Source organism: Canis lupus, chromosome 20 (assembly GCF_003254725.2).
Source record: "Canis lupus dingo isolate Sandy chromosome 20, ASM325472v2, whole genome shotgun sequence".
Classification (NCBI taxonomy): Eukaryota; Metazoa; Chordata; class Mammalia; order Carnivora; family Canidae; genus Canis; species Canis lupus.
In genome coordinates this window covers 975,259-987,704 of record NC_064262.1, presented here as the reverse complement: position 1 = coordinate 987,704, position 12,446 = coordinate 975,259, and the positions used below count along the sequence as shown (strand labels likewise).

At 42.6% G+C, this 12,446-nt stretch overlaps 1 protein-coding gene across 1 annotated transcript in view; it reads left to right on the top strand.

The window, feature by feature from the left end:
* Positions 1–11,153, top strand: part of TXNRD3 (thioredoxin reductase 3) — a gene marked incomplete at its 5' end in the record, with an annotated part of 52,901 nt that extends 41,748 nt beyond the window's left edge. Inside the window, 3 exons of the mRNA XM_049097642.1 lie at positions 7,441–7,536; positions 9,678–9,812; positions 10,397–11,153. Of these exons, the coding sequence (XP_048953599.1) occupies positions 7,441–7,536; positions 9,678–9,812; positions 10,397–10,459 (294 nt within the window). The remainder of the gene's footprint in view (positions 1–7,440; positions 7,537–9,677; positions 9,813–10,396) is intronic.
* Between the last annotated feature and the right edge of the window lie 1,293 nt (positions 11,154–12,446).

The window sequence follows — 12,446 nt, the reverse complement described above, 5'->3', positions numbered from 1 at the left end:
GGCAAGGATGGTCCAATATAAATATAACTCATACTCTGCAGTAAAAAACCTAACAAGTAGTACAGAAGTGGTATTCTGAGATATAGTAGAAGAAAACACCTAATATTGAAGAATAACTTACCATTTTCTAAAAGAAACCAGTGACACAGACACGTTCTAGTTAAGCTAGTTATTCATAAGGGCAATGAACCAGCCTGGCCCCAGGCTTTTTCATAATGACATTCAGTGCCAAAGACAATAGAATGAAGTCAATAAACTTCTGAGGGAAAGAGATCTGCCTTTAAAAATAATCTCTGAAGGATAGAGGGATAGTAAAGGAGACAAAATAGTGATGACATTTTGGGGAAAAAAACCCAAATAGATGAGTGATAAGTAACCCAACGGATTAAAAAAAGATTATAAGCTGGTAAGGGAAAAGTCAAGAAACCAATTTGGCTTTACATCAGAGTCCACAAAGGCTCAAAAATTGGTAACACCGTGTACGTCTGGAGGTGAGGTAGGAGGCCAGCTGACAAGCAGACCAAAGATCCTTTAAGAAACAGTGAGAGTGTCACCTCTTGACACTCTCCATACACTGGCAAATATTTAGAAGGTTATTTTATGGAGATGGTTGAAACCAAAGACCTCCTGACTAGGGAGCAGTGTTATCAAGTGAAGGCGGGATTCAGCACAATACTCAAGTTAAGCAAATATATACTGAATCTTTACCCTTCTTCCACTGAGTTCCCAGAACTCTGGCAACCGGCCCTTTACCCTTCTCTGGCCAGAGGTTGGTTAGAGTCTGATTTCTCAGGGGACTCTGACAAGCTCCAAAACACCTAAAGATACTGATAAAGGGTCCCCAAATAAACTTCAAGATTAGATAATGGGACAGTGAAATTCAAATTCAATAAGCTATGAAAATGAACTTTCAAACTTTGGAAAAACAACATTGAGGCATAATTTACATATAACAAGATGAAGATTGTGTGTGTGTAGTTTTATGAGTTGAAACACTTGTGAAAACCATCATTAGAATCAAGATTAAGAATAGTTTCATGACCCTCCCCAAATTAAACATCTTTTAAATTCCCATTTAAAAATAAATAAATAAATAAACAAACAAACAAATAAATCCCCAACATTTAATATGAACAGACAATCAAAGGACTCAAAAGAAACAGACTGTGTACATGTGCAAGAAAGAATGTATTTACACTCGTGAACAGAAAATAGGACGTACCTTCAGAAGTAACATTTAGAGAAACAACAGATACCTGTTGGAAATGCAAAATATGGTATCAGAAATTAAAAACCCATTGGATGAGCATTTATCCCAGAGAAATGAAGACTTAGTTTCATTTCTATGTATACATGAATGGGAATACTACCCAACAATAAAGATGGATGAACAGGCGTGATATTATGGAAAATGGTGAAGTAGGAAGCTCCAGGAATCTATCCCTTCACTAAGACAACAAACTGAGCTGGCAGGAAGTGTTTGAAGCAGTTCTTCTAGAACTCTGGAATCTAGTTGAGTATTTTCAGCGCCCAGAGGAGAGCTAGAGGACGAGGCTGGAAGACTATGGTGGATTTCCATGTTTCAGTAATGCCCAATGTCCCACGGACCTAGCACCGTGGTGAGCAGTTGGCAGGTTGGTGGTCTCTGTTCCTGGTGCAGCTTGCTGGTGCCAGACTGGGCAGCAAGGACTTTGTCCTCCAGAAATTGGGGCAGTGTTTTGACTGCCGGTCCCTGCTTCTGATTGCTGAGAAATTGGCACCAGCCTCCATAAGCTGAAGTGGCTTCCCTGCTGCGGTGAGACTTCAAGAGAGAATATTCTCTTCTCCCCCATTTTGGAAGTCAGACATTTAAGGACATCGTTGTCAGGTCCCTGGGTGACCTCAGAGACAATGGACAGAAACCGCAACAGTGAATACACAGTATGCAGAAACAGCTTGGAAAAGTCAGATGACTCCAGCTCTCAACAAACAAAAAAACAGCAATCTCTGAGGTGGAAATATGTCATTTCCAGGGTTACCATATTATAATACTCAAGACAAACAACAACAGAGCATATATATTGGTTCACTAGGTCTACCGTAATAAAGTGCCACAAATTGGGGGCTTAGACCACAGCATTCTGCTGTCTCACAGTTCTAGGGGCTAAAAGTCCAACATCAAGGTGTTGACAGGGTTGTTTCCATTTGGTTTCTGTGAAGAAGAATCTGTCCCATTCCTCTCTCCTAGTTTTTGGTGTTTCGCTAGCAATCTTTGTCATTCCATGGCTTGGAGACTTTACTTTATCCTCATGTGGGATTCTCTGTTAGTGTATCAGAGTATCCAAAATTTTCTCTCTTTGTAAGACAACATTCATAGTGGGTTATGAGAACCACCCTACTCTAGAATGACCTTATATTAACTAATTGCATATACAATGATCTTATTTCTAAATAAGGTCACATATTAAGATACTGTGGGTTAGGACTTCAACATATGAATTTTGGGAAGACACAGTCCAACTCATAGCAACATACAAAGGAAAAGGAAAGAATGACCTATTTGCAGGAAAAAAAGAATTTGACAGAAATCATTCCAGAAGAAGCGCAGACTTCGGAATTATTAGACAAAGACATTAAATCAACTATTAAATCAATGTAAAATGTATTCAGTGAGCTAAAGGAAATTGTGGACAAATAACTAAAGGAAATCAGGAAAACCGTATCTGAACAAAATATCATTAAAGAGAAATTGTGAAAAGGAACCAAAAAGGATTATATATAATAACTAAATGGTATTTATTCCCAGAATGCAAGAATGGTTCAACATATGAAAATCAGTCAATGTAGTATATCATATAATAGAATGAAGGGGAAAAAAAACACATGATCATCTCCATGCAAAAAAAGCATTTGACAAAATTTAGCACTCGTGATAAAAAAAAAATAATAAACTAGGAATTAAAAGGGAACCTTCTTAACGTGAATAAGGCCATAAATGAAAGATGTTTTTAAAGATTTAAATTCATGTTAGTTAACATATAGTATAGTATTGCTTTCAGGAGTAGAATTTAATGATTCATCAGTTGCATGTAAACCCAGTGCTCACCCAACAAGTGCCCTCCTTAGTGCCCATTACCCACTTAGCCCATCCCTGCTCCAACAACCTTCAGGGTGTTCTCTATATTTAAGTCTTCTATGGTTTGCCTCCTCTGTTTTCATCTTACTTTATTTTTCCTTCCCTTCCCCATGTTTGTCTGTTTTGTTTCTTAAATTCCACATACAAGTAAAATCATATGATATTTGTCTTTCTCTGACTTATTCTCTGTAGCATAATACTCTCTAGTTCCATCCATGTCATTGCAAATGGTAAGGTTTCATTCTTTCTGATCACTGAGTAATAGTCCATTAAATGTATTTACCACATCTTTATTCATTTGTCGGTTGATGGACATTTTTTCCATTTTTCCATCAACTATGGCTTTTTCCATAGTTTGGCTACTCTGGACATTGCTGCTATAAATATTTGGGTGCATGTGCCACTTTAAATCAGCATTTTTTTAATCCTTTGGATAAATCCCCAGCAGTGCAATTGCTGGGTCATAGGGCAGCTCTATTGTTAACTCTTTGAGGAACCTCCACACAGTTTTCCAGAGTGGCTGCACCAGTTCACATTCCCACCAACAGTGCAAGAGGGTTCCCCTTTCTCCACATCCTCGCCAACATCTGTTGTTTCCTGTCTTGTTAATTTTCACCATTCTCAACTGTCTTGAGGTGGTATCCATTGTGGTTTTGATTTGTATTTCCCTGATGCTGAGTGATGTTGAGCATCTTTTCACATGTCTGTTAGCCATCTGGATGTCTTCTTGGGAAAAGTGTCTATATATGTGAAAGACAGGCTTTTATTTTCTCAGTTCTAGAAGCTAGAAATCTGAGACCAGGGGTGTCAGTAGAGGTGGCTCTTTCTGTGGGCCATGACCAAAGGGTATCTCAGCCCCCTCCTTGGTTTGTAGATGGCTGTCTTTTCCCTATATGTTCACATCACCTTCCCTCTGAGCGTCTGTGTCCTAATTTTCTTTTCTTGTAAGGACACAGTCATGTTGGGTTAGGGACACCCTAATGACTTCATTTTAATTACCTCTTTAATGACCCTATCCAAATATGGTTACATTCTGGAATATTAGGAGTTAGGATTTCAAAGTACAAATTTATTTTGAGAGTGTGACATAATTCAGCCCATAATAGAACTAAATGAATTTAGCAAAGTTGCAGGGCATGAAAACACACAAAAATCAGTTGTATTTCTATGTACTTGCAATGAGCGCTCCAAAAAGGAAATTTAAAAACAATCACAACAGCATGAGGAATACTTAAGAATAAATTTAATAAATGTAACCAAGATGGTTAAACCTTGAAACATTGTTAAAAGAAATAAAGGGGGGAAAAAAAGAAAGCAAGACCTAAGTAATTGGAAAGACTTTGGGATAAATCAGGGTGGGTGCAGGAAAAATTAAGTCTATGGCAAAACAAGAGAGTCTTCATTTCCATAGAAAATTAAAAGTTCATGAGAGTAAAATAACCATAGTTTACTATGTGACTCAGATCTGAATAGTTTCATTAAAAAATAGCTTTACTGCGGCATAAGACATAAACCATAACCACTTACAGTGTGCAGTTTAGTGGATTTTAGTATCTTCTCAGAGTTGTATGACCAGTACCACAATCACTTTGAGAACATTTTCATCATCCCAGAAAGAAACCTGGCACCTGTTAGCAGTTGCTCCTTGTTTTCCTCTATCCCCTCTCTAGATCTGCTTGTTGTGGGCATTTCCTGTAAGTGGCATCATTTAGTACGTGGTCCTTTGTGACCGGCTTCTTTCTCCTCACATAAGCTAGTTTCCAAGATTCATCCTTGTTGAGGCATGTGCCACAATATTCATTTCTTTTTTTGCTGATTAATAATCCCTTATATAGATAATACCACATTTTATTCCATTCACCAGTTGACAGACATGTGGACTACTACCACTTCTGAGCTGTCGAGAGTAAAGCTGCCATATGCATCCCTGTACAAGTTCTTGTGTGGACAGAATGCTATCCATTTTCTTGAGTCTATACCTAAGAGTAGGATTACTGAGTCACAGGGAGATTCTCTGTTGAACTTTTTGAGGAACAGGCAGGCTGTTCTTCAAGGCAGAAGACATTTTACCTTCTTGGCAACAATGTGTGAGGGTTCCGGTGTCTCCACATTTTCACCGACACTTGTTATTGTCTGTCTTTTTTGATTATAGCTATCTATAGTGGGTTGAATGGTGACTCCCAAAAAGATATGTCCACAGCCTAGCCCCTGGAACCAGTGAATGTGACCTTATTTGGAAAAAGGGTCTTTCTTTGCAGGTAGAATTAAGAATCTTGAGATGAGATTGTCCTGGATTTTCTGGTCCTATACCCGAGGACAAGTGTCCTATACCCGAGGACAAGTGTCCTTATAACAGAAGATAAGGCCATGTGAAAACAAAAGCAGAGATTGAAGTTTTCACCCCAAGCCAAGGAACACCCAGAGATACCGGAAACTAAAGGGCAAGGAATTCTCCTTTTAGAACCTTTGGAAGGAGCCTGGCTCTGCAGACACCTTGATTTCAGATTTCTGGCCTTCAGAACTGCAAGATTATAAACGTTTGCTTTAAGCCACTAGGTTTGTGGCAATGTGTTGGAGCAGCTCTGGGAAACTGCTACATCTCTTTTTGGTTTCCATTTACATTTCCCTGGTGACTAATGATATTGGGTGTCTTTTCCTGGCTTTACAGGCTAGTTGTACACCTTTTTTGGGACAAATACCTACTTAGCTCCTTTGCCGTTTTAAAGATTGAGTTGTCTTTTTTATTGAGTTCTAAGAGTACTTCATATTCTGTATAGCTGGGTGGCATAGAGCAAGTCAGAAACAGGCTTGCGGTTTAGAAAATCTTGTTTGAAACCTGAATTTTCACCATTTCTTTTCTTAACTTGTCTTTTAGGAAATACTATCTTGAGGTAAAGAAACCTTTATCTTCTATTCCTAACAGCCACAGAGATTGAAAAGTTTGTATTAAAATATGTGAAAGACTTTTCTCTTCCATTAAATACAAGTTAAATCTAATGATTTTAATTACAAATAATCGTGTTCTCTGTTATCTTTTAAATAAAAATTCCTGGGTGGCTCCGTCAGTTAAGGCCTGCCTTTTGCTCAGGTCATGATCTCAGGGTCCTGAGATCGAGCCCCACATCAGGCTCCTTGCTCAGCAGGAGTCTGCTTCTCCCTCTGCCCCTGCTTGTGCTCTTGTGCATGCGCTCTCTCTGTCAAATAAATAAATAACATCTAAATAAATAAATAAAATTTCATTTTTATTACCTATGCACCAACAATTGATGCTTCCCTAACATGTAAAATGTTTATTTCTGGATGGTAGTTTTTTGTTTTGTTTTGTTTTTACTTTCTTTGTAACTTTCTGCACTGCATAATTCTTATAACCTTGTATTTTTATAAAAACAATAAAGACATAATTCAAAATATAAAATACATAATCCTATTAAAGAACAAAGAATCAGTATTTAAATCCTTCCACTGTGGATTTTAGTTTGGAATTCATTTCTTATCCTGGCAGCAGACATTAATCCCTTGCCTTCTGTGTGGAGCAATTAGGAGGAACAGGCTTAGGAAATGTAACCCCCACGAGTGGAGCATGTGTTGCACTTTGTCCATGTTCATTCCTCGCTGACCAGGCCAAATCGAGGCACCTTAGAGGATGCACTCAGAGAGCTGGAGTGAGGGCTCTCAAGTAGCAGAGGTAGTGTTCTTAATTTCCTTGAATGGCCGGGACTATTTTATTTCTTCTGCTTCTCTTAGATTTGGTGTGACTACAAACCTTGTAGGCAGGTTGTAAATTCATTGAAGCCAAATCTAGGTCTTTGTGCACCTTCTCCAGTGACATAGGGCCTACTGCATTGCCCTGGAGAGTAGTACTCTAGAAATGTTTGAAAATTGAATTAATAAGGAGATTTCTTGGACTAACAGCAGAACAATAAAAAAGGTCGACACACTTGTGCAGGTGGTATTTTGGGAGCGGTGGCCCAGATGCTTCCAGTAGACCCATAAAGTCGAGATCATGAAACTTTAAAGTTGTGACAACTGCTCTAGAGATTATCATCTTTATATAATTAAAGAGTGTATCAGGGAGTGGTTTTCTTTCTTTCTTTTTTTTTTTTTTTAAAGATTTTATTTATTTATTCATGAGAGAGAGAGGCAGAGACACAGGCGCGAGGGAGAAGCAAGCTTCATGTAGGGAGCCTGATGTGGGACTCAATCCCGGGTCTCCAGGATCACGTCCTGGGCTGAAGGCGATGCTAAACCGCTGAGCCACCTGGGCTGCCCTCAGGGAGTGTTTTTCACAGACATTAATCTTGGCCTATTTCTCCTTTGTCTTGCAGGTGTATCATACTTTGTTCTGGCCTCTTGAATGGACAGTGGCCGGCAGAGACAACAATACTTGTTACGCAAAGATAATTTGCAATAAATTGGACAACGTATGTAATAAGATTAGAACTTAAAAAGCTGTCATTTTAAACTGTTGCTTTTAATCCAGTATTTGGGTTTGAATCATCTCTTTAAAGACGGCTTTCAGGGCAAAACAGACGTCCTTCAAATTGTTACCCAGTCCATGTGTTTGTGGAAGTTGAACAAGTAACAGATTGTAATTGAGGCTCACTAATATCTTCTCAAAAAAAAAAAAAAATCATTGAAAGTTGTCTCCTCTCAAGCTCTCTGACCTGGCAGTGTAGAACCAGATGATCTGTGAAAGTTTGGGTCATCAACTAGTAAAACGTAGGGTGTGTGTGCATTTTGAAAATTGACCGAATGTGTGTTAAAGAGCCTTTAGAACGAGATGCTTGCATGAAGTGAAAGTAGTTAATTAACTGGTTCCTAATGAAGGCTTTCGTTAAAGAAGAATCAGTGGGGTGGAGAGCTGGTGGGCAGAGGCTCTCTGCCTTCCCCGTTATTAAGGTGAGCATGAAATTGATAACAGGCACCTTCATTATCGTAGTTGAAAGCATAGCTTATTTATGACTTGTTTTGGAAAGAACACAGTGTAGAAAGCAGTAGGGCCTGGTTCATCCCTTTTTAAGAATTCGTAACCTGGGAGATGAACTGTAAAATTAGGTAAGTATGAACAGCCATAACTGATACTTGTATAAAGTTTACAGAGTGGTGGTCATCTTTCTGAATCCACCGAATTTTAAGTGTAACAGCAAACAGGTGTCACAGGCTCATGGCCAGTTAGCACATGCCTCATTGCCTGAGCGGTGAAGGCACCCAGAGCCCTAGAACATAGTTCTTGGTTCTTGCACAGCTATGCCAGGCAGTGGAGGGGATATTGGTCAGACACCCCGGAAACGCTGCAGGGCTGTGTCACGTTCCCAGCTGTGCTCTCTGCCGGTGGCCCTGGCTGCATGGTGCTCATTCTGACTGCGAACAACGGAAGCCATCCAAGCTTACCGTTGTGCCAGCTGCAGGTGGCTCTTCCACAGGGAGCCCATGGAGATGGTCTCCCTGCACTGCTGCCCCCTGCTGTGAGCAGCATTAGGCTGATTGGTAGAGCCAGGATGTTTCTATCCTCTCAACAGGGGTGTGGACCCTTGGGCCTGAGGCGTAATTTCAAGGACTGCCCACTCCTCTTGGGACACCTGCCTCTGTCCCTTACCACTCCCCGAACTCACCCTCCACGGCCCTTGCACACCTGCTTAGAAGTGCATATTTTCATCAGAGGTCCTTTGTTTCCCTGGGCCGCCCCCCTTCCCCACTTTGCTCCACAGTACCCATCTCAGAGATTCCGGTTCAGGGGCCTTCCTCGGGGCCCGGAACTCCTGCTCTTCACCCGGGGCTCCTGTCGCCTCCTGTGACGGCCAGCCCTCTGAGACACGCTGCTCCCAGAGCCCTCCGTGAGTGCCCACCTGTAGATGTGCCCGAGGTTGGGCATGCTTTGTTTTCCCTCCAGAATCAGGTGGCACAGGTCTCCCATCTGCCCTCCTGCCTTCCATCTGTTGAGCACTTTCACTGTTGAACATCAGATTGAAGACTAGAGCCTGATGAAAAAAACCTGGACAGCCTAAAATGCAGTGTTACTCTGGAAATACACTCTGGATCTAGGCTCCCCAACCCCCACCCCTGTCTTGGTGGGTCAGCTCCTCCCCTGCGCCTGGTCGCTCCCCAGTAAAAGCCCCCTCTGGCTACACCTGATCGCTGCCTACTTACCTTAGGAGCCCAGGCAGCTTGCTTCCTGGGCCAGGAGCCGCGGCAGTTCCCGACCCTGATGCCTTAGACTTATTCCAGCCTTGGACTTTAATTCAGATTTGTTATGTTGTTGTTTAGCAAGATCTCAGCATAATTTGGAAATTTACATCATACTAATGAACTCCTTCATGCGGTGGGTAAATTGCTTGTTCTAGTAAATTTGAGTGCAAATTAACTCTGGATATGCATTTACTGGCTCATTTAACAGATTCTTACAGTGGTTTGGCTTTGTGATAATGTTCTCTGCTCTGTTCAGCATTAGAGTTCTTTTTCTGTAGTAGCTGCTGTAAATGTTAACTGTGAACTTGCAATAAATAGATTCCTGTTCAGATCATTAACCCACGGGGCTTCTCTTTCTTATGTTTGCATATTCAAGTATCGGGTGATAGGATTCCATGTTCTCGGACCCAATGCCGGTGAGGTTACCCAGGGGTTTGCTGCCGCAATGAAATGTGGGCTCACAAAGCAGCTACTTGATGATACCATTGGAATTCATCCCACCTGTGGTGAGGTACGGAGATAGCTTTGTTTTTATTGATGTCAGTTGTTTTTTTTAATAAATTCATTTTTTATTGGTGTTCAATTTGCCAACATACAGAATAACACCCAGTGCTCATCCCGTCAAGTGCCCCCCAGTGCCCGTCACCCATTAATCCCCACCCCCGCCCTCCTCCCCTTCCACCACCCCTAGTTCGTTTCCCAGAGTTAGGAGTCTTTATGTTCTGTCTCCTTTAGTTGGTGTTCTTTGAAAAACGATCTTAAGGCTGCCTGGGTAGCCTAGCAATTGAGCGTCTGCCTTCAGCTTAGGGCATGATCCTGGGGTCCTGAGATGAGTCCCACATCGGGCTCCCCGCAGGGAGCCTGCTTCTCCCTCTGCCTGTGTCTCTGCCTCTCTCCGTGTCTCTCATGAATAGATAAATAATTTAAAAAAAAAAAAAGCTATCCTAAAGCACATCGTCAGGAAGATTTTGTATGAGTAACTGGTTCGTATATTTTAAAGGTTAACCTAGGTGTAATATTCAGAATGTGTTTTCTTAAAGGCTTAAATATTGATGGCTAAATCTAAATTTGTGTGGTTTTCTTCCTTTTGAACAGGTGTTTACGACTCTGGAGATCACAAAGTCGTCGGGACTAGACATCACTCAGAAGGGCTGCTGAGGCTAGCACTGCTGCTGTCTGGGTTTCCTTGTCATTTCCTGCTCTCAGGGACAAGAGGGCCCCCGGGTAAAGTGAGTCGGTGCTCCTGCACCTGCTCTCCTGCATGGGGACCAGTGCTGGACTTTTGTCCCAGCACAGAGATGAGGAAGACGAGGAGACAGGACAGCAGTGGGCATGTGCCCCGCGGGCTCGGCTGGCTGGAGAGGCAGGCAGGCTGCCTCCTTGACGCCTTAGCTCGGAACCGCTGTGAGGTGAGCTAAGGCCGATGTCCTCCATGCCAGGCCAGCTGCCCCTGAAGGACCTTGCGGGCACGCAGTCAGCCAAGTTAACTATTCTGGTTGCTAGTGTTTTTATCCTCTTTCTTCATTGTTTCTCCAAAAGTGGCTGCTTAGTGATGAAAACTGGCCACACAGTGGGGCCCTCCGGAGTGGGGGCCTGGGCTTGGTGTGTCCCCGAGGTGTGTCCCGGCAGTGCCTTTGGGAGCTGGCCGCGAAGCCCGGCGCACAGGTGGGAAAGCGGCCCGCAGGGCCCAGCTAGTCAGCAGGCCCGCCTCGGGCCCCTCCCTCCCCTGATTCGCAGTGGCAACAGCCCCCAGGGCCTCTCTCTCTCTTTTAGTATCTCATGTCAGATACATGCTTGAATTCCTTCTCCGCGTTGATCTTCAGAGCAATATTAAAAAGTTTTCAATACTGAATTATGTGAAATCTAACTAACTTAAAATTGTTGAAAATGATTCAGTCCATATCAGTCAAGTTCAGTAAGTGACCAGGTGATAGGAGAGTCCGTTTGAATCTGCACACCTGTCAGCATCCATCAGGCCCTTGAAATGGGGGCCCACCCAAGGGCCTTTTGGAAGATCTGTTTTCTTAAGGAGCATACCATAGAGCTGCCCAGTGCAAGGAAGGCAGCCTAGTGCTCTCTGGAACAGGACGTTAGCCACTAACCTACTGTTGTAGGTGTTGTGCCCAAGATTGCGAATCTGAGAAACCACCAAGGAGCCGACACCGATGCAAACACACGAGGGTTTATTTACAAGCTCGAGCTTGTGTCCAAGTATACCCGACACAGTGGAGCAGGGACTTGGACCCCAAGGCTAAGAGGCGTAGCAGCTTTATGGGGGCCAGTGGGATTGTAACATACGCAGAAAGTTGCACAGTCATATCGGTCCACACGCAGGTGGCCAGTTGAATCACGATTCACCCTATAGTGACCATTTGAACTGGCCTATCACTTTGGTCGGAATTGGCACACAGTTTTGGCAGGCACAAGGCGGGGTTACATTGTTATGAGCCGATTTCCGATTAGGGTGTCCCCAGGGGCTTGACTAGGGTGGGGCAGCGCCTTAAGCAATAAGCAGGTCATGTGGGGGTCATACGGGAGGTGGCGGGTGTAGCACAAAATGGAATCAGTCCTGCTCTGCTTGTCCAGAGGTAGGGGATTTTTGTTAAATTTCCTGGGTCCCACAGTAGGGTTGGGTAGTTCTGTGTCAGAATTTCTAGGCATATGTCTCAAATGAAAAATTTTAAAATGTTAAGCAGTTGGGGAATATCTATAGATGAGGCTTTTGCTCCCCTCTTTGAAGGCAGGGAGTGGAGCAGGGCTGGGGTGGGGTTAGGGACCTAAGGACCTGACAGAGGATTGATTCAGTTAGTAAGTTGCCTTTTTATTGGGGAAAGAAAGATACAAACGTAATTGTCTAAAAAGCAAGGCTGGTTGTAGCAGTTGCTATAACCCGGGTAGAACAGCATGGTGAAAACCTGGAAGATGCTATTAATTTCCACTGGGCATGGGGTGGGGATGGTTAATTGATCAGAAGTTAGTGAAAACAGCTGTATTTGAACTGAACCATGAGGGAGGAATAGGATTTCAAAGATTTGAAGCAGTCTGGAGAGGCTCTGAATGATCCTTTCAATGGGTTCAACTAAAATTCTACATAAAATAATTTTAAAAAACTTGTTACTGTGTTGCTGAGCACCACAAACAGACA